The sequence below is a fragment of the Carcharhinus amblyrhynchos genome, chromosome 29, assembly GCF_965287045.1.
Source record: "Carcharhinus amblyrhynchos chromosome 29, sCarAmb.v2.hapA, whole genome shotgun sequence".
Taxonomy (NCBI): Eukaryota; Metazoa; Chordata; class Chondrichthyes; order Carcharhiniformes; family Carcharhinidae; genus Carcharhinus; species Carcharhinus amblyrhynchos.
The window spans coordinates 5546556-5572733 of record NC_137352.1 but is presented as its reverse complement, the minus strand read 5'-3'; the positions used below and the strand labels follow the sequence as shown (position 1 = coordinate 5572733).

Here is a 26178-nt window from a genome sequence, read left to right as displayed (position 1 = left end):
ACACTTGAAACTGCAAACATTTATCTCTTTATTGGCCTCTTCCATCGATTACCTTAAAATGTTAATAAATAAATTATAATATCAACAGTGGGTGGAATTTTACAGCCCCTCAAACCGTGGGATCTTCCTGCCCCACTGAAGTCAATGGAGTTTTGAACAACTCAGTGCCTTAAATTCCACCCCATGTGTCAGCTCTATTACCTGGTGATGGAAGGGGTCTTGATCCAGTGCTTGGGGATCGTCGAGATGGAGAAAAATTGGATACTTGAATCCTACTTCCTGACTGCAATCGCGGGGGTATTGGCCCAGGTGTGTGACAGGATGGATGGTGGTCCGCTACTTCCGAGGTGCTTGTATTTTGACTCTCTGCTGTGTCAATTTCTATCAAAGAAAAGACAAATTTCTCATGAGCATTTCCTCAATATGAGATGTCCCATAAAATGATACAGCAAAAGGAGGACCATTTGGTCCATCATGACCATTCTGGCTCTTTGAAAGAGCTATCCAATGAGCTCTGCTCCCTTGGATGTGCAGTTTGACAGAGGAAGGGTGCTTGGGTGTTAAGGAAAGCATCAAAGTTTAAAGCTGTCTCATTACAACTTCAACCTTTTCAGATGTGCAGTAAAAAGATGCAGTTCTCCTTTGATCATATATATGCAAGATCCTGTATAGTCTTGACAAGATGGACATGGAAGGGATGTTTCCTCTTGAGGGCAAGTCCAGAAATAGGGGGTACTGTTTTTAAATTAGGAGTCATCCTTTAGGACAGAGAGGAGAATTTTTTTCTCTCAAAGAAGATTGTGTGACTTTGGGCCTCACTGCTTCAGAATGCAGTGGACACAGGATCAGTGAACATTTTTAAAGCAGAGGTAGATAGGTAAGGGAATCAAAGATTATCGGGGCTGATGGGAATGTGGAATTTGCAACACAAACATATCAGCCATGATCTTATTAAATGGCGCAGCAGACTTAAGGGGCTGAATGGCCTGCTTCTGCTCCTAATTCATAATCTTGAACATAAACAGTGGGTAGTGCACTGAAATGCCCACAGTACCAATCTACGAAAATGTTATTGCACCAGCAGGTTCTAGTTGCCATTTCCAGCAAAATTCCAAAAATTGGGCTGGTGATATGCATTCACTCTCTGGATCTCCAGCTATGATGAGCTATTCTTCGCCATGTACTAAATGATAACAGACCAAGGAGATTGCAGGCTCTGCAGAACCAAGGTGAATACATTGGGACTATCCAAACACTGGGGGAGCAATCTTACCAGCTCATCACGCCAGTCAATTGGTGTAGCGAGCTGGTAAGATTGCGTGACAGAAGAAAAATCAGGTTTGCTCCAGGTTTCTTGCCTCTCACGATCTTATTGGTCCCAGATTTCCGGTGTGATCAGCCTCGGCAATGGACTAGGTGGGGGTGACCTGACCAGACTGAGCCGGCCTCTACTGGTGGGAATCAGATCACACATCAAATCTGGACTAAGTGCCATAAGATTTTATTTGTGGCCTCGCTGAAAAAACAGGTATGAAACTCTCCCATTTTCACACTCATTCTTCAAATTTTTTTGGTAAGAGCGCCCCTTCGGAATTTTGCAGCTCAGAGTACAGAAGATGGTAAATTCTTCCCAACACCTTTACTGCCTCTGTTTTTACACCTAAAAAAAATTCTTTAAATTTAGTATACCATCTTAGGCATCATCAATGACAATGCAAGTGACAAGCTGCACTTTTTATTTACCCACACTGGTGAGCCTTGGAAGAATACACTATGATTCCTCGCTCCCTGCTTTTTAAATGTTGATGAAAGTCATACTCTTCCACAATTCTGAGGCATGCTTGAAGTACGAGAGAATTTCAACAAGAATAAACCAACTCTACATCTTTCTTTAATTATTCAAAATAAATTCAATGGATACAAAAATAGACAAGAAAGTGAACATTCTGAAAGCAGTGCATTTCAGGGGTAGCAAGCATCATTTGGCCCCTCTAACCTGCTCTGCCATTTGATAAGATATTGGCTGATCTGATTAAAGCCTCAACTCTGCTTTCATGTCTACCCCAGAACAAACAGATTTGTTGTTTCCAAAAATTTGTCTAGACTCTTAAGGCTTGGTAAAGACGATGCCCTTGTTTTCCTTAATTGCATACTGCTCCTGTCCATGCAATTTTTTTTTAAACAGATAATTAAGGAGTTCACTTAAGACATTTAGGTTTCTCCCCAGTTATTCCTCTCTAAAACAAACCGCTTAACACCTTAATTAAAAAAGCACACAAATAACCTGACATGAATATTGTACGATAATATTACACAGCATAATTTTCTAGACTTGGATCTCTTTGTGCTAACCATTACCTTTGGTGAGTCAGACATGCAATCTGATCAGTAACTACTGTGTCAAACAACCAAGCTGCATTGCAAATTAGTCTAACATGATTGCTATTTTATTCTCGTTCTTCCTCCCTCACTCTCTCCTCAGGATTTCTGTAGCTAAATCAAGAATCATAAATACAAAATACTTACGCCTACTGCTCCACAGGATAGTACATTGGATCTCACTCTTCAGTAAATTAGTTTGGAAGGTTACTGCAAGTGATATTTCACATTGTGCAATGGGTTTGCTGAGCTTTTACTACAATTGGCAACCAAGAACATGGATATCCTTCCTTCCTTCTCCCCATGTATTGCTTAAAAGCAGACACAAACAAACTGAAGCCTTTCACTTTAATCGGCAATGCTAACTTTAAGCTTGCATTAAGATTTTTGAAGTTGTTGCCATTTTCACATCCATGGTGTTAACTACTTCACAGATATAAAAAGCAAATTTAAAACATGAATTAGTTCATCACTGAGAGGAGGTTTTATGTAGTTGATAGTCTACAAAGAGCAAGCAAGCAGAAATCATTGTCAAACCCTACTGCACAATGGTGTTAGATCAACAAGTTTTTAAATTTATGACTAGCTGGGCATTCCTTGGTTTAAAAGCTCATCCAAAAAAACTAGCAGCACTTACAACAATTAATCTTTTAGTCGTCCAGGAGCAGGACTTAAGTAGCAATTTACTTATTCTCTTATGTAAGTTTAGGAATGTTTCAGGGAGAATGTCCTGCACCTGTTTGCGTACCTGCTGGACTGTTCGGACTATGTGCTATGGTCTTGTTTTCACTGTGTTCTAAAGTGCTGTTTTCTTCTGCTTCCACGGGAGGCGGTCGATGTTCCAAGATCTTGCACGTGTACACACATCGCTTCCTAGCGTCAGTTGTGCTCCAGTACACCCTTGAGCACCTGTCAATTTACATAACGTGACACACAAATTAGCAGAAATACCTGTGAAACAATGTAGTATCAGCCCAGATCAGTGTTAGCAGATCACCAAAATAGAAGCTAACAATTTTAGATTTTTACAACCAGTAGTTGAACGCATTAATTAATGCAGAAATTGAGGTGAAGGGTCAAAGCCCATCCTGCAGGACACCACATAGGTTGAAAGGGGCTGGAGGTTAAACAAGTAGTTGTGATTAATTGCAGAAAGTTTGGCTTCTACACCTCTTACTTCAAAATTTCTTAATACAAATTAGAATAATGCCAATGTCCATAAAAAGCAGGACAAATCCAATCTGTCCAATTACCACCACATCAGCTTCCTCCTAATAATCAGAAAAGTGATGGAAGGTGTTTTTGACAATGCCATCAAGCGGCACTTACACAGCAATAACCTGCTCATCAATACTCAGTGTGGGTTCCATCAGTCCATTAAGCTCCTGAGCTCATTACAGCTTTGGTTGAAACATGGAAATAAAAAGTTGAATTCCAGAGGTGAAGTGTCAATGACTGTCCTTAACATCAAGGAAGCACCTGACCGAATGTGACATCAAGGCACCTCAGGAAAACTGGAGTCAGTGGAAATTAGGGAGGGAAACTTTCCACTGGTTGGAGTCATACCTAGCACGAAGGAAGGTGGCTGTGGTTGTCAGTGATCAATCATCTCAGTCCTGAGATATTACTGCAGGAGTTCCTCAAAGTTGCGTCCTTCAGCTGCTTCATAAATGACCTTCCTTCCATCACAAGCCAAAAGTGAGGGATGTTCGATAATGATGGTCAGCATCTTTCATAAATCCTCATGTACTGAAGAAGTCCATGCCCACATGTAGCAGGATCTGGACAACATTCAAGCTTGGACTGATAAGCAGCAAGTAACATTTACACCATTTAGAGGCACACAAATGCCACCTCCAGTGAGAGAGAATCTAACCATCTCTCCATGACTTCAATGACATTACCATCGCTGATTCCCGCACTATCCATATCCTGGGGGTTACCATTATCCAGAATCTGAACCAGACCAGCGATAATAAATACAATGGCTACAAGAGACTGGAAATTTTGCAGCAGGTAATTCACCTCCTGACTCCCCAAAACCTGTCTACCATCTACAAGACACAAATTGGGGATGTGATGGAACACTCTCCACTTTGCTGGATGAGTGTAACTCCTCAAGGAGGTCAACAACAGCCAGGACAAAGCAGTCTACTTGATCAGTACCCTATCTGTCAACTTAAACTTTCAATCCCCCCACCACCAACACACAATGGCAGCAGTGTCTACTCTATATAGATGCACTGTAGCATTCACCAAGGCTCCTTCAACAATAGCTTCCAAATCTCTCTATCACCTAGAAGGACAAGATCAGCAGATGCATGGGAAAATCATCACCTGCAAGTACCTCTCTAAGCCACACACCATCCTTAATTGGAATTTTATCACTGTACCTTCATATTGCTGCATCAAAATACTTGAACTCCTTTTCTAATAGCACTATGAGTGTACCTACATACAAGGGCTGCAGCGATTTAAAAAGGCAGCTCACCACCACCTTCTCAGGGTAATTAAGGATAGGCAATAAATACCGGTCTAGACAGAAGAATAAAAAAAAACAAACTGGATTGTTAAATTTAAATTGCTACCAGACTGATACTTAGACTGCCGGAACTGCCATATGAGGAGAGAGAATTAAACTCACTGGAGTCAAAAAAATGAGAGGGGAATCTCAAAGGGAGATTCTAACAGGACTAGGCAGAATAGATGCAAGAAGAACATTCCGGATGTTGGGGGTGTCTGGACCAGGGGTCACAGTCTGAGGATAAGAGGTAGACCGTTTCAGCTTGAGATGAAGAAAAACTTCTTCACCTAGAGAGTGGGCAAGCCTGTGGAATTCACTACCACAGAAAGCAGCTGAGGCCAAAACATACATTTTTAAGGAGTCAGATATAGCTCTTGGGGCGAAGGAGGTCAAAGGATATGGGGGAAGGGAAGATCAGGCTATTGAGTTGGATGATCAGTCATGATCATAATGAATGGTGGAGCAGACTCAAAAGGCCGAATAGCCTACTCCTGCTCCTATTTTCTATGTTTCCATTCTACCGTAACTCAGATTTTATAGGGCAGACTGAACATTCCACAGGAAGAGCTAAGGCTTACAGAATTAAGCAGAGTTGAGGGTAATTTGGCAACATTGCTCAGTGGTTAAGACCCCTATTGGGACTGTGCGTCAGAGACTTGGGGATACAATGCAGTAGCACTTAGCACTGACTGTGACCCACTCTTCCAGCATGTACTGCCTCCCAATCATTGTAAGATCACCCACTTGGTAACACTGTATCCGTAGCTGGTAAATGTCCTAATTTTATGAAGAAATATAAATAATGCAAAAATGTTATGCCTCACTAATTAAAGTTTAATAGAATTAATCTCAGTTCAAATGTTTATGTCTTGTTATTGGGATGTTAAATTAGATAAAATTAAAAATCTTAAAGAGGAACAGAAAATGGTCAACATATCCACATAAAACATCAATCTGACTCCATTTTCAAATGCTGTGAACTTCTAATTTTTAATTATAATAATGAACTGATCCTGAAATCAGGAACAGGAGTATCAACAATAGCAAACAGCACAATTTCCGGTCTGCTCAATCACATGCAACCATTTTCACAGCGACAGAATGGAAACTTACTGATAGCCGATAGGAAACAACTTGGCTTCACAGTCAGAGAGATCATTGAGTATCCCCAAACAGTCTATTGTCATAGATCCTAGATTAAAAACAATATTAAAAGAAAACACCTTTATGAAGAAACATTTTAGCTGAAAACATTGTCATTACACCGTAGTGAAGGAACTCAATCCCAGATGCATTCCAGACATTACTGAATCCAATGTAAAAAAACTAAATGAGGCAGATTAAGAGTATGTAAATACCTGAAATTCCCAAGTAGTAACTATGCAGAATGTACAGAATAGGAACAGGTCGTTCAGTCCAACATGTACAAGCCACCCATGCTCATGAAGGATCAAAGCCCACAAGCAGGGTGCCATAGGTTGAGAATGTTCCAGTATGTTCCTGCAAATCCAGGCAGGATAGGGCCTAAAATATACTGCAGGAGTTCACATGTTGCAAGCAGTGGAAGGAGGCTCATGGAAGCACAAACTTTTACCCTGTTAGAATGCACCAGTCAATTAACGCTGCCCACCAATAGGAAAAGCCATGGGTAAACTTGCACAGTGGGAGATAGAGATTCATCAAAGCTGCGTGAACTTCATTTTGAAATGCAATGGGAGTGAATTGTTGTACATTTACAAATGTTATTCAATTAAGTTTAAGTATTTTAAAGTTTTTTAAAAGTTTTTTTAAGCTTTATTTACTAGTGTCACAAGTATGCTTACATTAACACTGCATAAAGTTACTGCGAAAATAGTTGCCACACTCCGGCGCCTGTTCGGGTACACTGAGGGAGAATTTAATATGGTCAATGCACCTAACCAGCTCATCTTTCAGACTGTGGGAGGAAACCAGTGCACCCAGAGGAAACCCATGCAGATTAGGGAGAATTTGTAGACTCCATACAGGCAGTGACCCAAGCTGGGAATCGAACCCAGGTCCACGGTGCTGCCCTGTGAAGAATCTAAGACCACTGCAAGGAGCTCTCTTTTCAACCTGGGCAATCTTGGAGAATAAGTAACACATGACATTGCACCATCAAGTCTCCTCATATAAACTTTTCTACCCACTTAAAAACCTACGCACTTGATCAAATTTTTGATTACCTGTCTTAATATCTCTGCATGTGGAACTGTGTAAAATTTTGTTCGATAATCACTCCTGTGAAGCATGGTTGGATTTTTTTAAACTCTACTAAAGATGTTATATAAACAAAAGCTGTTGTTGTACTCACCAATCATCATGTGGATACTCTCTGGTTCAAGGCCTGTCAGAAACTTCCTTCTTAAAGTGATGTCCTCAAAGTCGACAAAAACCCTTCGTAAAACCTCAAACCCATCCTCAGCAACAGTCTGTAAAAGAACATTACATGGTGCATCAGGACTGATTAAGAACCTGCAAACCCTTCAACATTTACTTCTCCATTTAATGAAGAGGATTTGGAAAAGTTGTACTATAAATTTTGTAACTAGAAAACTAATCACTTAACAGAGTAGCTTCCTACTGTATGTGAAGAAAAACAATATTTCAGAGACACTTTGGTCAGTTTTGTTGACAACTGTATTTTCTTCTGAATTTGTGGCACCGAGCTTTTGAACCTGAATTACCAGTGGGAACTTTAGTTGCTAGTCACAGTAATTGAGAAATAGCTCCAATCTCTTGAACCTACCTCTCCTTTGACTAAATCTTTGTGCCGCTGGCAGTACACCTTCTTGTCATCCAAGAAAACGCAGTTCTTTGCCCGAGCGCACATGAAGTGATAGTTGCTCTGACAGGATGTAAGACAGCAGCCAACTGTAGCCCCAGCCTTCTGACAACATTCACAGCGCTAGGAAAAAAATACAGGATGAATAACCATTACCTATAAAACAGGAAACTTAGATTGCATTATTTATTTCTATAAAGTCAACCCTACCTAGGTAGTTTGTTACGATAAAGTACACCAGAGTATGGTTAATTCAAATTCCGCCTATGTAACAATGTTATATTGCTTTTAACTTCTTCCCCACATCCGGGGACCTGTAGTCCCAGTACCACAACTGACACATTCCTAGTGCTGCTGGGACTGCGGGAGCTGCCAGCTTCAGGGGAAGATTTAAGTCTTCCTTACCACTCGTTAATGAGTCCCAACATGGTTTATTGCTGCAGGGTGGGTTGATATGGAGCGTGTCGGCTCCACGTCAACAGTGTTTCTTGTGGGGAAAGTTTATGTCAAGAATGATTCATATCCAAGAATGAAGTACTATCTGGAATTCAATCATGGGAACATGGATGACTTAACTGGAAGTTAACAAGTTCAGTGTTGTTACTAGCATAGTTAATAGCTATCAATTCTCATTAAGAAAGAATCTACTTGAGACAGAAATATGATACTCTTCTTTATTGCCTCACTTCAAACTGCTCCCACAGCCTGCAGTTGTAACACTAGGCGGAAGCATCAGGTCAATATCTTTCAAAACGCTCTCTCCAGAAATGAATTTTTTTCTGGAATTGAATCTAACCAAGGAGTAAAAGTGAGTTACATGCCAGAACTGGAGTATTTGGTCTGATTATATTAAATAAATACGTTTTTTACTGAATCTATAGTTCAGTAATAATTCTAAATCTATTTCCTCTTACTACTGATCATCAACTGGTGGACAGCATCTTTCGTTCTTTATCCTTCTGTAAGTTGGAATGTTGCTATTAGTACCCAGCCAAATCTCCGTTCACTGGAGCAGAATGGGAAAATCCTGCTGGCGTGAACGGTGGTAACATTTTGGCCTATAACTTTTCAGTCCTGTACTTCAGAAACATGCTTATAGATCCTTTCCTTGTCTAATATTCTTCTCGAGGGGAGGGGGTAGCTGGAACAACGCATAATATTTAAACTGTGATGTAACCAACTTAGGAATCCAACAACATTTTTTTGTTTTAAATTAAATGAATAATACCCAGAACTGAATGTCATTTTTTACAGTCTTTTAAACTGCAGCCCCATCTTTAAACATCTACATATCTGCACCCCCAAGGTTTCCCCCTGTACAGAATCCCAACAGTGCAAAAGGAGGCCATTCGGCCCTTCGAGTCCACACCGACAACAGTCCCACCCAGACCCTCTCCCTGCACCCCCACACATTTACCCTGCTAATCCCTCTAACCTATGCATCCTGGGACACTAAGGGACAATTTAGCATGGCCAATCAACCTTACCCGCACATCTTTGGACTGTACGTTCCTTTCTAAGAGCCTTCATGTGGGGCATTTGTTCTTTCACTATTCATTAACCCAGAATGCATTTCTTCACGTCTCTCTGCATTCAACCCTATCTCTCCAAACTGCTAAACTGCTGAGATCCTCCTTCATTCTTATTTATAACCTGACATGCTCCCTAATATTGTATCGTCAGCAAATTTCTGTATCATTCTTTGTGTACCAAAATCCACAGCATTTATCTGAATCAAAAGTAAGGTTCTAGTATCCACCTCTGGGACACTACACTCAACATTTTAATCTCAAAACACCCATTTAACCCATTCTCACTCCTTACTACTCTCTGTACATGTATCTATCAATGCAGCTAGGTTATTTTCAATATTCCCAAGTCTCTCATGTGGCACTTAACACATGACCTCTAAATTCCTTACACAAAACATCCATTTCATTCCCTGTAGTAATTTATACTTCACTGTACAGGTTATATTTTACAATCTTATTTTTGTTTCCTTCCATATTTCCGCCATTGATATAATAGTGATAATTATGTCAGTGTCAGATTACACAAACGATCAATACGGAAAGCTACTGAAAAATAGCAAAATAAATCATTTTAAAACAAATTTAATGCTTATTATAAGACGCAAACGTATGAAAAATATTAGCAACATAGGAACAGGAATGGGCCATTCAGCCTGTCGATTCTGCTACACCATTCAGCCAGATCATAGCTGGTCTCTGTATCCCTTGATGTCATTAGTCTCCAGAATTCTATCGATTTCAGTCTTGAATATGCCCACTGATTGAGATTCACAGTTGTCTGGGGAAGAGAAGCCCTAAGATTCACCAACCTCCATGTGAAGAAAATCCTTCTCATCTGAGTCTTAAATTACCTCCTCCTTATTCTGGTTTTTAAGTTCATTTTATTAGTGTCACAAGTAGGCTTACAATAACACTGCAATGAAGTAACTGAAAAATCCCCTAGTCACCACACTCTGGCACCTGTTCAGTACACTGAGGGAGAATTTAGCATGGTCACTGCACCTAACTAGCATATCTTTTGAACTATGGTGGGGGGGGGAAACTGAAACATGCGAAGGAAAACCACATAAACAGGGGAGTACATGCAGACTCCACAATGACCCAAGTTGAGAACTGAACTCAGGTCCCTAGCGCTGTGAAGCTAATATGCCACTCTGCCACTGTTCCGCAATACATTCACCAGGCAGGGGAAGCACCTCACCTTACCCTCATAGTATAAATCTCTATTGATTCTCTTTGCTCTCAGCTGACGAAAGGTCATCTAGACTCGAAATGTTGGCTCTATTCTCTCCCCACAGATGCTGTCAGACTTGCTGAGATTCTCCAGCATTTTCTGTTTTTGTTGCAGCTTTGGAATCCATGATACTTTGCTTTTATTTTTGCTTTCACCTTACCTACATAAACAGCACGATGGCACAGTGATTAGCACTGCTGTCTCACAGCGCCAGTGACCTGGATTCGATTCCCAGCTTGGGTCACTGTCAGTATGCAGACTGCACGTTCTCCCTGTGTCTGTGTGGTTTCTTCTGGGGGCTCCAACAGTTCCTCCCACAGTTAGGTGCATTGGCCATGCTAAGTTCTCCCTCAATGTTCCTGATCAGGCACCACATTGTTGCAACTAGGGAATTTTCACTAACTTTGCAGCAACACTGCAGTGTTGATGTAAGCCTACTTGTGACTAACAAATAAACTTTACTTTACATCCACCCTGTCACACCATGTAGGAATGTTCTAAGTTTCAATGAGGTCATCCTCATGCCTTGAAATTCTCACCAATAGAATGGGCTCCACTCATACATCACTGCCACTTATTGATCAGGTTAGACATACTGATTATTTGTATATTCTCTGTACTTCATCCAGAAACAGAGCAGACACTCCCACCCCAGTACTGAAAAAAAACCTCTTTTTCTGTTTTTTTTTTATTCATCCATGGGACATGAGCGTCGCTGGCCGGGCAGCATTTATTGCCCATCCCTAGTTGCTCCTGGAGGGCAGTTGAGAGTCAAGCACGTTGCGGTGGCTCTGGAGTCACATGTAGGCCAGACCAGGTAAGGACAGCAGATTTCCTTCTCCAAAGGACATAAGGGAGCCAGATGGGTTTTTCCAACAATCGACAATGGTTTCATGATCATCAGTAGATTCTTAATTTCAGATTTTTTTTATTGAATTCAAATTCCATCATCTACCGTGGCAGGATTTGAACCCGGCTCCCCAGCTGAGTTTCTGGATGAGTAATCTAGCAATAATACCACTAGGTCATCGCCTCCCCATAACTTTTGGTCAGTTTAGGACTGCGAACCCCAATTGCTTACCAGTTGTTTTCCTCTGATTACAGCCATGTGCACATTCTTCAACGAGCCATCGTCATCCTCAAAGACTTCTGCTGACCACAAGGCACAGTTTATGTGTGTCCACTCATTCTGACCAATGTACAGAAGTCGTCCAGCATCCTAGAAAGATCCAACAATTCTATCAATAACTGGTTTTAAGACAGATTCTATGAAATCATTCAGAAATCTACGCTAATGTCCCCATAGTTAGCAGCTAATGGGTGTACTAAAAAACTTGTTTTCTTCAGCTAGCTTTGGCAAGTCTGTAAACAGACGGTAGTCTGAACAACTTCCAGGATCCAGCAAAAAAGATTTTGCAAATATTTTGCAAAACAATTTCGTAGGTGGCACAGTGGTTAGCACTGCAGCCTCACAGCGCCAGGAATCCGGGTTCAATTCTGGCCTTGTGTCACTGCCTCTGTAGAGTTTGCACATTCTCCCCGTGTCTGCATGGGTTTCCTCTGAATGCAGTGGTTTCCTCCCACAGTCCAAAGATGTGCAAGTTATGTGGATTGGCTGTGCCAATTTGCCCCTTAGCATCCCCAGATGTGTAGGTTAGCTGGATTATCCATGGTACATGTATAGAGTTACGGGGATAGTTTCAAGTTTATATATTAGTGTCACAAGTCGACTTACATTAACACTGCAATGAAGTTACTATGCAAATCCTCTAGTCGCCACACTCCAGCGTCTGTTTGGGTGCACTGAAGGAGAATTTAGCAAGGCCAATGCACCTAACCAGCACGTCTTTCAGACTGTGGGAGGAAACCAAAGCACCCGGAGGAAACCCACACAGACACGGGGAGAACATGCAAGCTCCACACAGACAGTGACCCAAGCCAGGGATCAAACTCAGGTCCCTGGTGCTGAGAGGCAACAGTGCTAACTATTGTGGATAAAGTGTGGGGAAAGGGCCCGGGTAATGTTCTGTCAGAGCGTGTTGTTGCAGATTTGATGTGCCAAATAGCCTCCTTCTGCACTGTAGGGATTCTATGAACACACCCTGCCAACTTACTTTTATTCAAGGAGGAAAATAAATACTTTTTATTTTACCTTTCTTTTTGTTAGTTCTCCCAATTTGGGCAAGTCTGGTGATGCCACATTTATTGGCTGCACCTAGCTAATCTGAGGAGGTGGAGGTAATAGACTTCTGACCCAAATTTCCATTGTCCTCGTGGTGTTGTTAAATGAGATACTGATCCAGTGGCAATGCAGCAACATACATGCAATCAGGATAAAGGGGAATCTAGAGGTGTCATTCTTTGTAGTGGAGGTCACAAAAGAGGGAATATTGTCAATGGCGAGTGCGCAGTGCACCTTTTAGTACATACATTATGCTAGTAATATTAAATCCAGTTTCAGAAATGCCCATCAAGTAAACCGCTTTGTCTTGGAAGGTACTGAACTTCAAGTATTGTTGTGGCTTCATCCATCTAGGAGAACAGCAAGTGTTGGGTTTCACCCTCATGACTTCAGCCCTGTTAATGGTGGGGAAACTCTTGATGGTATAGGTGGTGAGCCACATGCTACAAAATGACCAGTTTCTACCCTTGTTGCCACCATTTGGACATAGCTGGTCCAGTGAGCTTCTGTTGAATGCTAGCCTAATGATGTTGATGGTGGTGGATATGACAATAGTGCTGGTCATTAGCTGGAACTTATATGCCGCAAACAAGGCTGATTGCTTTCTGGATCCAGTTGGAAGGTGCAATAATGAATGGAGCAGCAGTTAGCTGCTTTAGAACTGTGCACTTACAATCATACATACCAATTAACCAGTTTTAATTTACACTCCAAACTAAACAATAGTTTTAACAAAAAAATTGTAAGTAATTCCTGACTTTAAATTGAATGACTAGAGAATCAACTCAGAGCTCGTCCCAACAATACCTGCAAAACATGGAACCTTGCATTTAGACGTGACACTTTAGTTCGCTTCCCATAACAAAGACAGGTGAGACAACATCAAATAAATCAATCACAGTTACAAGCTCTTAAGCCTTGACTGAAAGAATGCTGCTGTTTTTTCACACACACAAAAATTAATAGCAAAACATTTACAACTAGTGTGTTTTAAGGACTGCTTTGGAGATAAATGACAAACAGATACTCACGTTTCTGTTGTCATCTCCATATTTCAGGCAAAGCACACACTGCCTGTTGTCTTCCACATCAGGAGGAGGGTCGATATCAGGACTGTCCTCTCGGCTTCTGTCAGAGCCTTATAAAAAAAGACAAATTGATGTCAATCCGTTATTTGCATTTGTAGCATTGCTCATGAGTAATAGTTACTGTTTCTGACTAACAATTCCAAGAGTTTCACATTAAGTACTGAGCAGTTCTAATTGAACAGAGCAAAACATTCGGATAAAGGGATTGCCTTACAAGAAAAGATTCAACAGGTTGGGCCTGTACCCACTGAAGTTTAGAAGAATGAGAGGCGAGCTCACTGAAACATACAAGATCCTGAATGGACCTGACAGATGCTGGAAAGATGTTTCTGATTATAGGAGACTAAGGCCGCAATGTTACAGCCATTCACACTGGAGGGATTTTCCCATCCTGCTGCACTGAATGGAGATTTTGGCTAGGCGCCAAATTCTCTGAACTTGCTGCAGCGGGATTGTGGTGTGAACAGCCAGTAAGATCGCGCTAGAATGATGGGACACAGTTTAAAGATAAGGGATCTCCCATTTAAAATTTGAGGAGAACTTTCTTCTCTCAAGGAGTCATTAGTCTGTAAAATTTCTCTTCCCCACAGAGCTGTGAAGGTAGGGTCATTTAATATTTTTAAGGCTGAGGCAGATAGATTCTTGATTGACAAGGGAACCAAAAGATATGGGGGGGGGGGGGGGGGAGCGGGAATAGAGGCCACATCCAGATAAGCCATGATCACATCAAATGGCAGAGCAGGCTTGAGGGGCTGAATGGCCTACTCCTAATTCCTATGTTTGGATGTATTGCAGTATTCTGCAGAAATTAATCATAAATGTGCTTCCATGAGGTATAACTGAACACATTTTGCTGGGAGAATAGGTGTTCGGTGTGCACGGGTGTTGGTACATTCTGTTCTGGAATGCAAAAACTGAATCCAGTTCAGTGTGGTGGGACAAAACTCATTTGGAGTGAAAGCTGCAGGGGTTTAATCCAGTTTCCATTGCTGTGGGTTCTTGGAACATGCTAGGATTAAGTTGGTGATCTCACTGAAAAAGGCTGCATGAGTGGTTAGTTTGGGGAATGATAAATCCCCGATTAGCTTCCAGCAGGAGTCAATTCTACACAACAGACTTCAGGAAGGATGTTAAGGCCAGCTCATAGGAGAACGACAATAGAACGAGCAACTCCAAAAGAACCAGGGGGCACTTGAGTTTTGTTTTACGCAGCTCATCTGAAAGGATGGTTGAAGCAGTTTCAATAATAACTTTCAAACATAATAGTAACATGTTTGCAGGGCTATAAGGAGGAACAGGCCGAGTGGGACTAATTGTATAGCTTTTTCAAAGAGCCAGCAGAGATATGATGGGCTGAATGGTCTCCTTCTGTGCTGTAAGGCTACTGGACCAACTGCCTCACCCACCACAGACATCAATTCCTGCAATAGTAAGCACAAGGATTCACAAGCAGAATTGATCAAAGCCACAAGCAAACTGCAACTTCTTGTAGGTGTTTGAGAAATAGAGAGCGAAGAGAAAGAGAATCCCATCACTGTTTTATGACTTACATGCAAAACAATGCAATTTTGTGTATTTCTATCAGAGGAAAGAAATGCTGCTGGAAGGTAGTTATTTCGGAATGAAGTTTAATATTTCCCTATGATTTGGACAGGATTAACAGGTGGGAATTTCCAAATAAAGAAATTATTTGTCTCCAAGCTGTGCTGTTTAGAAGATTTACAGTTACAGTTAAACTTCACGCATTATTCATCAATATTGATGCGCAGCCACATGATGTCAATGTGCTCAATATCCATAAACACCGTCCAAGCCGAGTGTAGAGACAAAGGTTATTCCCAGACTCAAAACAGTGCTGGTTCCAGCACTTACACTAGCTATACTTCTGCCTACAGTATATTTTCCTGCAGATGTGGAATAGAATAACCTCATACATCACAGTGTAAACTTGGAAACAAATTACAGGTGATTTTGTCATTTGAATTGGGTCAGTCATAATCTCACCAATCTACTATTAACAGATTAGTTACACTAGCATGAACAGAACAACTTATTTGCAGCTTTAAGAACATAAGAACATAAGAAATAGGAGCAGGAGTAGGCCATCTAGCCCTTCAAGCCTGCCCCGCCATTCAATAAGATCATGGCTGATCTGTCGTGGCTCAGTTCCACTTTCCCGCCCTCTCCCCATAACCCTTAATCCCCTCTCTTATCAAAAACCCATCAACCCGCGTCTTAAAAATATTTAGCGAGGCAGCCTCCACCACTTCAACGGGCAGAGAATTCCAGAGATTCACCACCCTTTGAGTGAAGAAGTTCCTCCTCAACTCCGTTCTAAACCGCCCCCCCCCCCCCCCCCCCACCCTTATCTTGAGGCTGTGCCCCCTAGTCCTACTGTCTTTTTTGAGCGGGAAGAGTCTCTCCACCTCTATCCTATCCATCCCATTCATCATCTTATACGTCTCAATGAGATCTCCCCCCATTCTTCTAAACTCCAACAAGTACAAATGGTTTTATAATCGGAAACAAACTGAGACTTGGTCATAACCTGCTTAATTTGATTCTGTCTGTAGCTAATGTTACTGACCATGTTGGCTGTTCTTTCAACATTGCTTAGGAAGTGAGTATGCTGAAGACATTAGGACTGATTTTGCAAACACATGTACCCAAATTAAGGCCTCACGGCAAATGTGCACTAGGAAATTATAGGTACAATTCACACAAACGTATGCCCATTGAAATCAACGACACAAAGCTATGAGATTGTTGCAGGATTTCTGATGTCTGCTCAAAGATCAGGCTCCACCCAGGACCTTGCGATTTGAGAAATTAGGAAATTAGTCCTATTGTGCAATCTTCAAGATCTCCATTCACAGTTCTGGCAAAACTTTATTGGACTGAAACATTAACTCTACTTTTCTTCACAGATGCTGCAGATCTGCTCAGTATTTCCAGCCTTTCCTGTTTCTATTTCTAGTTGCAGATCCATCTGAAAAATGCAATACCATATTATACCACTAGATGACTAGCATGTACTACAGATATAGCCCACAGTGTCTTAGTTACGCAACATGGGCAGTATTTAATGCAAAGTCAGTGAGAGCCCAGCGTCAGGGCAGCATCAAGTGCCACTGACACTTAACTAGACAGTGGTGAACTTCTCCAAGATCAAGGACCCAGGGGGCAACTGCCTTGTTTGCTGAGAGCTGCTGATCAGTCAGGGGCTGGCAGCTCTACTGAACGGCAACGCCACTGAGGGGGTGGGAGCTGCTGCTGGTAAGGAGCCCACTCAAAGCTCAGTATCGTCAGTGCATCCCAGGCCCCAGGTGACTGACAGTGAGCAAGTAAGTGACAGGAGAGAAGGTGGACTGGGTGGGGTCAATAGCAAGATAGCTATCAGCCTCTCCCACTCCTGAAGCTGTGTCTCTCAATCAGGTAGTGAGTACCTTTGAATGAGGGAATCCCTGGGAGTCAACAAGCACAAGTATGTTTGTCATGCATCCTACATGATGAGCACACTGTTGGGTTAATGCCAATGGGCGGCACGTTAGCACAGTGGGTGGCATGGTGGTTAGCACTGCTGCTTCATAGCGCCAGGGACCCAGGTTCAATTCCTGGTTTGGGTCACTGTCTGTGTGGAGTTTGCATATTCTCCCGACATCTGCATGGATTTCCTCCGGGTGCTCTGGTTTCCTCCCACAGTCCAAAAGACATGCTGGTTAGGTGCACTGACCAAACAGGCACCGGACTATGGTGACAAAGGGAATTTCATAGTAACTTCATTGTAGTGTTAATGTAAGCCTTACTTGTGACTGATAAAAAAAAACTTTAATGGGGGCAGAATGAGATCCTACAGTGGACGTTAATTTCCCACAGAAGGGCCTCAGTTGGCAACGTAGTGAGGAGACCATCTACATATCTTTCCTTCGTGGACTTAATTGGGGTGGAGGCACCACTCGACCATAAATGCCACTTCTTGCTACCAAACTGAAGGGGGGGGAGGTTTTAAAAATTCCTTTGTGCCTTATAAAAAAATTAGCATTGTATCTCATGAATCCAAAATCACAGCCTTTTAGTTGACAATCTAGCAAAAGATAATATAAGAACATAGAAACAGGAGTAGACTTTTCAAGCCTGTCCCAACACAGCTTATCTGTTTGAGGTCTCAGCTTCACTTCCCCGCCTGTTCCTCCTTAATTCTTGACAACCTTGCCTAACAAAAATTTATCTAACTCAGCCTTGAATAAACTCAGCTTCCACTACCTTTGAGAAATAGAGTTCCGCACACTAAGTGCTCTTTTAAACTATGTCCCCTAGTTTGTCTCCCCCTCAAGAGGAAACATCCTCTGGGTGTTCACCCTATCAAGCCCCCTCAGAATCTTATATGTTTCAATAAGATCATGTGACACAGCTCTGCCTTCAAGAAATGTATTTTTAATCATGTTCTCTTGCGGGGTTGGGGGGGGGGGTTCTTTCGGGTATCATGTTCTCTGGAGTTTGAAAGTATGCTTGTTTTTTTTTGTTTCTGGCACTGTGAGGTTGGTAGTGACATCTTTTACTGCTGCTTACAGGGTTTAAATGGGGTTTTGTTTATTTTTAATCTGGGCCTGGTGCACTCTCTGCAGCTTTATGACCTTTTCGAAGTGTTGTGGGAAGACTGATTGACAGGTCAGGTGACAGTTTTTTTTCTCTCCCAACAGTTCTTTCATTTCCAGTTTTGTTGCTGGTTAGTTAGAAGCTGTTTGGACTAGTCTTTCTTGCCCCTCACTGGAGTGAAAATTCTGCTATTGTTGATTTGCCAGCGAGTAACTAGAGGCAATCATTGCCTCTGTCTCTTAAAGTGGCTTGCTGACTAAAAGCTAAAGGCTAACAGTGACTCTATCTCGAGGTCTGCTGGAAGTTACATGGTTGGGAAGTCGGAGTTCTAATTCTCCACCCAAAGGACTAAGTTGCAGCATTACATGAGCATTCTTATTTTCTATGCTAAATCTGAGACAGGTGTTTATAAGGAGGTTTGTCGTGTTGGAACATCTTTAGTTGTTAACATTTATACAATATCATGGTGGGTTTTTCTTCTTGTTTATAATTGGTAAAGGTTTTTGCTAATTTTCTATGTGTTAACTATATTCTTAATTAAACTTTGTTTGATATAGCTCCCTAGTGAGTCATCTGAATCATACCTGAAGTGAAACATCTTATGCTTACCCACGCCAAATTCAAAGTGCAAAACTTATGGAATAGGCTGACTTCATAAAACACCTGGACATTTCTGACCTGGATTGTAACAATCACCACTCATTTTGCTAAACTCCAATGGGTGTGGGCCTAACATATTTAACGTTACTTCAAAAGGCAACCCCTGAATGGCATCCTTTTATGTTGTAAAACCTTTTGGCCCGGATTTTCTGGCCGTTCATACCCTGCTGTTGCTGTAAGCAAGGGCGGGGGATTTGATGCTCAGCCAAATCTCCGTTCACTGCTGCAGGACCAGAGAATCCTACCAGCAATAACGGCCGGAAAATTCTGGCCTCTGACCCCATATCCCAAGAATGGGTCAAATGAATTTTCTCTGAACTGCTTCTAAAGCTACTGGGGGGGATTTTATGGCCTCCCCAACAGCAGGATCTCTGGTCTCGCTGCTGTTGATGGGATTTCCCATTTACTGCACCCCATGTCACTGGGACACCGGTGGAGTAAGTGCACTGTTGGCCGGAAGAGAGGATTCTGCCAGCATGAACAGCTGGAAAATTCTGGCCATTATATCATTTTTCAAATAAGCTGCACACAACAGTACACCAGGTGCAATCTCACAAAGGGTCTGCATAGATGCAGTAAATCTTCCTTATATTCCATTCCTCTTGCAATAAACACCAACATTCCATTTGCCGTGCTAATCACCTACTGTAACCTGTATACTAACTTTGTGATTCATGTACCAGGACACCCAGATCCCTCTGTACTGCTACAGTGCTTTTCCACTTTTCCTGCCAAAGTGGACAAGTTCACATTCATCCATGTTATATTCCATCTGCCAAATTTTGCCTGCTCATTAACCTGCCAATATCCCTTTACTTCTTCTTGACAGCTTACTTTTCTACCTACCTTGGTGTCATTGACAAATTTAGCTACCACACATTCACTCCATCCGAGTCATGAACTTCGTCCAAGCAGGTAAACCACCTTTTGCCCACTAGCCAGCATCCTCTGTGCTGGGGAGGTTATGCACAGAATGGGCAAAGCTTTGCAAAACACCTTCCTTCTGCCTGAAAGTGTGGCCCTGAGTTACCTGTCACTTCAATCTTCCCCTCCAATTCCACTCTGATCTATGTCTTTATTCCAATGAGTTTGGTAAGAAGTTTGAGGAACAACATCTAAACTTTTCACTCTCACTTTGAATTTGCTTTTATTCCCAACCATTATGCCATATCCCATTTTCTGTCCGACAACTAGGTGTTGACGATTCAGGCAGAGTGCTTGGTATTTCTGGAGATGATGGTGGGGGAAGAAGCGGGTTGTAGGGAATCTCCACCAGAAAACATATCTACTTTTTAAACCTTACTAAACCCTTAGATTTACTCTGTTTCACTTTGCCTGTTTTTTATGACTTCCATTCGACTTTCCTATCCCTCATTCAATACCTCCTTTAGCTGTTCACACAATCATTTTGTTGGCTTTTTACTTCTTTCACCTGTCGGGCCTCCTTAATCTTATGTAAAACTTTTTCTGCTGTTTAGTCATCCACTATTTCCCATAAATACACTTTACAGATCTACTTCTTTGCTTATATGTGTGATTGTTGTGTTTTCGGTCCTTTTCCCTTCTTCTGTTCCTGTTTAAAATTGTAGCTTTCAGTTCCAAGGAAAGGTTTCTGCTCAAAACACTGACTTTTCTGCCCTCCACAAATATTGCCTGGCTCACTGAGTGTCTCCAAAGTTTTCAGCTTTTGCTTTAGATTTCCAGAATCTGAACTTTGCACTCTAACCTGGAAATTCCTGATGTCGACATAAGCTGCCCGAGGTATCCCACTGTCCAGAGCCAAAATCCCTGAACAACACCGAATAGCCCCCTACATGCACTTAAGTCAGAGGAACGGGATGAGGTCATTCAGCCTTTTAAGCTTGTTTCATAATTCATGCAAGATTGTGGTTAATTTATACTTCTCTTCTTTGTCCGCCTTTGTTCCATATCCCTCCATTCCCTTTTCACACAGAGATAAAACAGCACAGTTGTTTGGTTTAATACTTTGATCATACCTGCTGTTATTGCAAGGGGTGGTGGAGGCAGAGGCACTGGCGAATCAGGGTCTCCAGGTCCTTTTGGTTGTGGTGCAGGTATGATCTTCTTTGTGAGTGCTGGCTGTTCAGTGCGAGTGCTCTCCTCCCTCTCTTGCCACTGAGCATAGTTGTGATCTGATGACGGTGGCAACACAGCATTGGGCAGCATTCCACTACTGAAACACAGCAGGATACAGAGAGTAAGAAAATATGCTCCACTGAAGAATTTAACCGAATTCTTCTGTCTGCATGAAGTCATCTGGTTGGGCCATTAAGGTAAGAGTGTCCAGCTGGGAAGGTAGGACAGATAATCAGATACAGGTTGAAAAACAAAAGAAAATCTCAGGGGAGAGACTTTGTTTAAAGTTTATTTATTTGTCATGAGTAGGCCTACATTAATACTGCAAAACAGTTACTGTGAAAATCCCCTAGTCGCCACACTCCGGCACCTGTTTGGGTACACTGAGGGAGAATTCAGCCTGGCTAATACAACTAACTAGCACGTCTTTCAGACTGTGGGAGGAAACCAAAGCACTTGAAGGAAACCCACACAGACACGGGGAGAACGTGCAGACTCCGCACAGGCAGTGACCCAGCTGGGAATCGAACCCAGGTCCCTGGCGCTGTGAGGCAGCAGTGCTAACCACTGTGCCACCGTGTTGCCCCATTTTTGGGGAGAATCCATGTTTACGACCTGTGGAGGACTTATCCCATTTCCTCATTTTCCTTCACTTCATTTTCCCCGAGGTGTGGATTCACTCTGTAGTATAGCTTCACTGACAACTTTCAATACATCACTTTACTGGCCAGGTATATAGATTTCCTCATAATTGGTCCACTCATGCTTATATATGGCCAGATATAGTTCCTGCATCATATATCTGAATTAGGGGGCAAGTCATTCAAGTAGAGGCATTTTGTGGGTTAAGCTACATAATATGGTTTGATTGGCAGCTCTCCTAATCATTTTTGTACAGTGTTAAGTCTGGAAGTCTACACAGAAATAGGAAAGGAAATAGGCCCAAGACTGTGGACAACTGAAAGGCCCACCATTTAAGGTTAATAATGTGCAATAGAGTTCAATGCGTGAAACACAAGTGGCTTTGCATTATTTAAAACTACCTTGAGGGAAGGTAGTTAAGCTTCCAGCTATTGTGAGCATAGTTGCTAATGCTCACTTATCCAATTACGGTTAAATAAATCTGCCAGGCAATTAAAGCCTAAGCCACAGTTTAGTAAAGTGTTTATTCCATTGCCTTCCAAAGTCCAGGGAGATCACAGGAGGATGGGATATAACTCGTAAGCTGAAATACAGCAACAAGGGTTTTCTGTTCCATCACTCAATATGCTGTGAATTTTTTAGATATTGGACAGATAAAGATTACATGGGGCAAGAGCACAACTAAATTACGGCTGGAGATTCTGAAGGGGGATGCTGTTCTGAGAAAAATATTATTTGGCAAAACACAAAAATAGAATGCTCAAGAAATTAGGCCAACATATAAGTTGTTTTTCTCATTACTAACACAATGGAGGTTTGTTATGCTGCAAAGTATTGCTAAATATAGGGATACCCAGAGGCAAGTGTTCTAATGCTCTGATCCGCTCTTCCACTCCAACGAATCATATCCACATTTACAACAGCGATAAAGAACAGCACTGCGTTAAACAACCTTCATGCCAGTGGGTGGGAATTTCCCATCCCACCACAGTGAAAGGAGATTCAGCCGGTTGCCAAATTCCCCAACTTTGCTGCAGTGAGAGCATGGCGTGAACGGTAGATAAGACAACACCTGCAGTCCTTCTGTAAAAAGCATTTTCCATCACGAAACGGAAAGGTAAGAAAATGCTAGAAATTTAAATATTCAGAGGAACAGCAAGAAGTTCCATTTTCCTAAAACTGAGCAAAAGTTTCCAACACAGTAGTGAAATAATGTTTGAAGATTTATCACGGTATTCCACACCATCCAGCGTCTTAGACTGAAATCAGCATTCCTGAACCCAATTCAAATCTGCATTCCTGCCTGCCTCTCATGGACTAGCCAATCTCCTTTGCTGGAATTCTGGAATTCAGAAATGCATTCCTGTCTGAATGAAATTCCAACCTCCATTTCAGTCCTCAGCCTGATGCAGGACTCAGATCAGTTCACAAAATGCCCAATTATGACAACAATTTCCCAGTCTACCCCATATTAAGATACAGGCACGCATTCCTGCCCCAGACAGATTTCAAATAAAAACTGGAAACGCTGGAAAGACTCAGCAGCATCTATGGAGAGAGAAATAGTTAACATTTTGAGTCTGTGTGACTCAATCAGAGCAGACAGATTTCAATTGCCTTCTAGTACCTGGCCCAAATAAGATCCAGTTACGTCATCCCCAGTCCCTGATGTACATAGAATATACAGCACATAAACAGGCCATTCAGCCCAACTAATCAGTGTTGGAGTTAATACATCATATGGGCCTCCTCCCATTCTATCTACATCATCTTAGCCTTTCGGCATATCTTTGTGTCAATTCAGCTCTTAAGTTATTATCCAATAAAGCTTTTGGTAAGTTTACATCCCCATATGCCCAAGTTGGATTTAGATATTGATCCATATTCCGATCAAGATTCAAGTCTGTATTCTTGCCCCAACTGAGAACCCAAACTCTTTTAACAGGTCCAATTGAGATTCTTCTGTCCAGATCTCATGCTCTGTCTCCAAAGGCACAAATACTGAAAACTCCAAAATGTTCGCTAAGGATTATACCTGTAGTCTCAAATCTCTTTATAAAACCAATTCCACACATTTACAATACTCACTTTGGGGTAACCTTGTTGGGCTCCCAGAACTTGGACTCCTTCACACGAAACCATGGGAAGAATCGCTCCATTTGCTAGAGGAAATAAACACAAGTACTGTGAGATGGAAGGCTGTGCCAGAACTCAAATATAAGGCAGTGTCAGAATTATGTGAAGATACGTTATGCTCTTAATTGACACCCCCCCACCATCCCATTTTTCTCCCCTTGTGATCCTGTTTGAGCAGTGCATCATGCAAACAGATAAGAGTGTGTAAATTTCCTGCTCCAGGAACCAAAAAAAATCCAATCATAAATGATACATTTCAACTTTAAAACTTAAAACTTTGAAGGATGGCTGGATCTAATTTTTTTTTAAAGGAAGTGCTGAAATATTCTCGCCAAAAAAATTAAGTCTGAGATGGAACATTTGATTGCTCAGCAACAGAGAGCACGATTTAGTTGCTGTGATTAGCTTTCGACAGTTGTTGCCGGTTGCTAAGAGACAGGATTTTCGCAGCCTGACTGTATCTTACAATTATAATACCACAGCATTAACCTAAACGCGAGAGAAAACAAGGGACACGGCAAACTGCAGATAAACTGTCCCCTTTTTTTCACTTACCCGTATAAAGAACGCCTTGACCATGCTATTGGCTTTTTTGTTTTCAGGCTGCCCTCCATCGCAATTCATTGCTGTTTGGATGATCTTCACAATGTCATCGCTGAACTCCAGCTGAACACACAACAGTAGATAATCAGACATCAAAGCATTTGCCAACAGATAGCATACTTTAATTATATACAGAGAGGAGAGAATGACTCATGCTGCAGAGATTTCATGATGCTGAACTTACAGGTGGCCTAAGATTTTTCCTTGTGGGTTACACCGTAGTCAAAACATATTTCTAGCATATCTAGGTGGGCAAAATAAATGGCAACCTTACCACTGAGTGGTATCTCTCCTGCTCCATCTTCCTCTTTACACCTTCCAGATCAAGAGGTTGCTCATCCTGCTGGTTCACCTCTATAAGAACTGGAGGATCAGGACCTTCTGGTGAGCTGCGAGCTGAGACAGCTTCCTCCGTCTCTGGATCTAAATCAGGTGGTTTGGCTGCCTGGCAAGAGAGAAATTAGGATTCAGCTACATCACTTCTCACACCTCCCATCTGCCTCCTCAACTTTGGGTTTATGAACATTTAAAACCTAGCTAACTAATTCAGGCAATTAAAGTACTCATCCACATTAATAACTGTGAACTCCTCAGCATAATCCAAATTCATAATTCCAATCAAATGCTAGTAAATGATAATAAAAGCAGATATATGGAGTTATTCACATGTCATTCCCCATGTCACTGAATAAGGAACAGAATCGAGGTGTTAAATTCCCCTCTCGTGCTCTTACATTCCAACTCAGACTGCTGCTCTCCAATTACTCATTGCAAAGCGTGCATTTTCTGCAAATCTTCATACCATCAAAACCACCATTTTACTTAGAATCATAGAATCCCTACAGTGCAGGAGGCGGCCATTGGCCCAGTGAGTCTGTACTGACTACAATCCCACCCAGGCCCTATTTCCATAACCCCACATATTTACCCTGCTAATTCCCTTGACACTAAGGGTCAATTTAGCATGGCCAATCAATCTAACCTGCACATCTTTGGACTATGGGAGGAAACCGGAACACCCTGAGGAAACCCACACAGACACGGGGAGAACGTGCAAACTCCAGGCAGTGACCCGAGGCCGAAATTGAACCTGGGTCCCTGGCGCTGTGAGGTAGCAATATGCCATGGTGCCGCTCCAGATTTACTTTTTAGGGAAAAAGAAAGAAGTGAAATCAATTAGCCTTGCGTCACAAACAATGTAATATTTCAATTCCCATGAGGTAGGCAACATAGTTAGATGTTTGAGGAAATCAGTGATGCAGTGTTTTGTGTATATGGCCCAACATTCATAATTACATTCTGTAAACTCCTGATCACTACCAGTAAATTCTGAAACAAACTCAGTGGAGTCAAGGTAATTTCTTCGGGGACAAAGAATCAAACGTTTAATGGTACAACTCGCCTTCCATGCCCTCAGAGCATCCTAGTGACATTCATTTTTGTTGCAACATCACTGTTACAATGTAGTTAATACAAAAATAAAATTGCACAAAACCAACATCTCACAAGCAGTAGTGAGATAAATGACCAGTTAATCAAGGAAGGAATACTGGCTCTGTGCACTCTTAATCGAATTGTGCCATGAACAACTTATATTCATTCGAACAGGCAGACAAGGCCTCAGTTTAACCTTTCATCCAAAACACGACACATTCACCAGTGTAGTCTAAATCACGTGTTCAATTTCTGAAGTGGGTGTTTT

General features: G+C 41.9%; 1 protein-coding gene across 3 annotated transcripts in view; it reads right to left on the bottom strand.

Moving 5' to 3' along the window:
* Window positions 1-26178, bottom strand: part of kmt2a (lysine (K)-specific methyltransferase 2A) — a 153789-nt gene that overhangs the window by 29436 nt on the left and 98175 nt on the right. For all 3 annotated transcript variants that reach the window (XM_080214813.1, XM_080214814.1, XM_080214815.1), the window contains exons 16-26: window positions 24751-24921; window positions 24429-24539; window positions 23826-23899; window positions 20996-21192; window positions 13686-13792; window positions 11554-11691; window positions 7671-7829; window positions 7236-7353; window positions 6017-6095; window positions 3128-3288; window positions 202-381 (exon numbers count right to left, since the gene is read on the bottom strand). In XM_080214813.1, coding sequence (XP_080070939.1) covers window positions 202-381; window positions 3128-3288; window positions 6017-6095; window positions 7236-7353; window positions 7671-7829; window positions 11554-11691; window positions 13686-13792; window positions 20996-21192; window positions 23826-23899; window positions 24429-24539; window positions 24751-24921 — 1495 coding nt within the window. The remainder of the gene's footprint in view (window positions 1-201; window positions 382-3127; window positions 3289-6016; window positions 6096-7235; window positions 7354-7670; window positions 7830-11553; window positions 11692-13685; window positions 13793-20995; window positions 21193-23825; window positions 23900-24428; window positions 24540-24750; window positions 24922-26178) is intronic.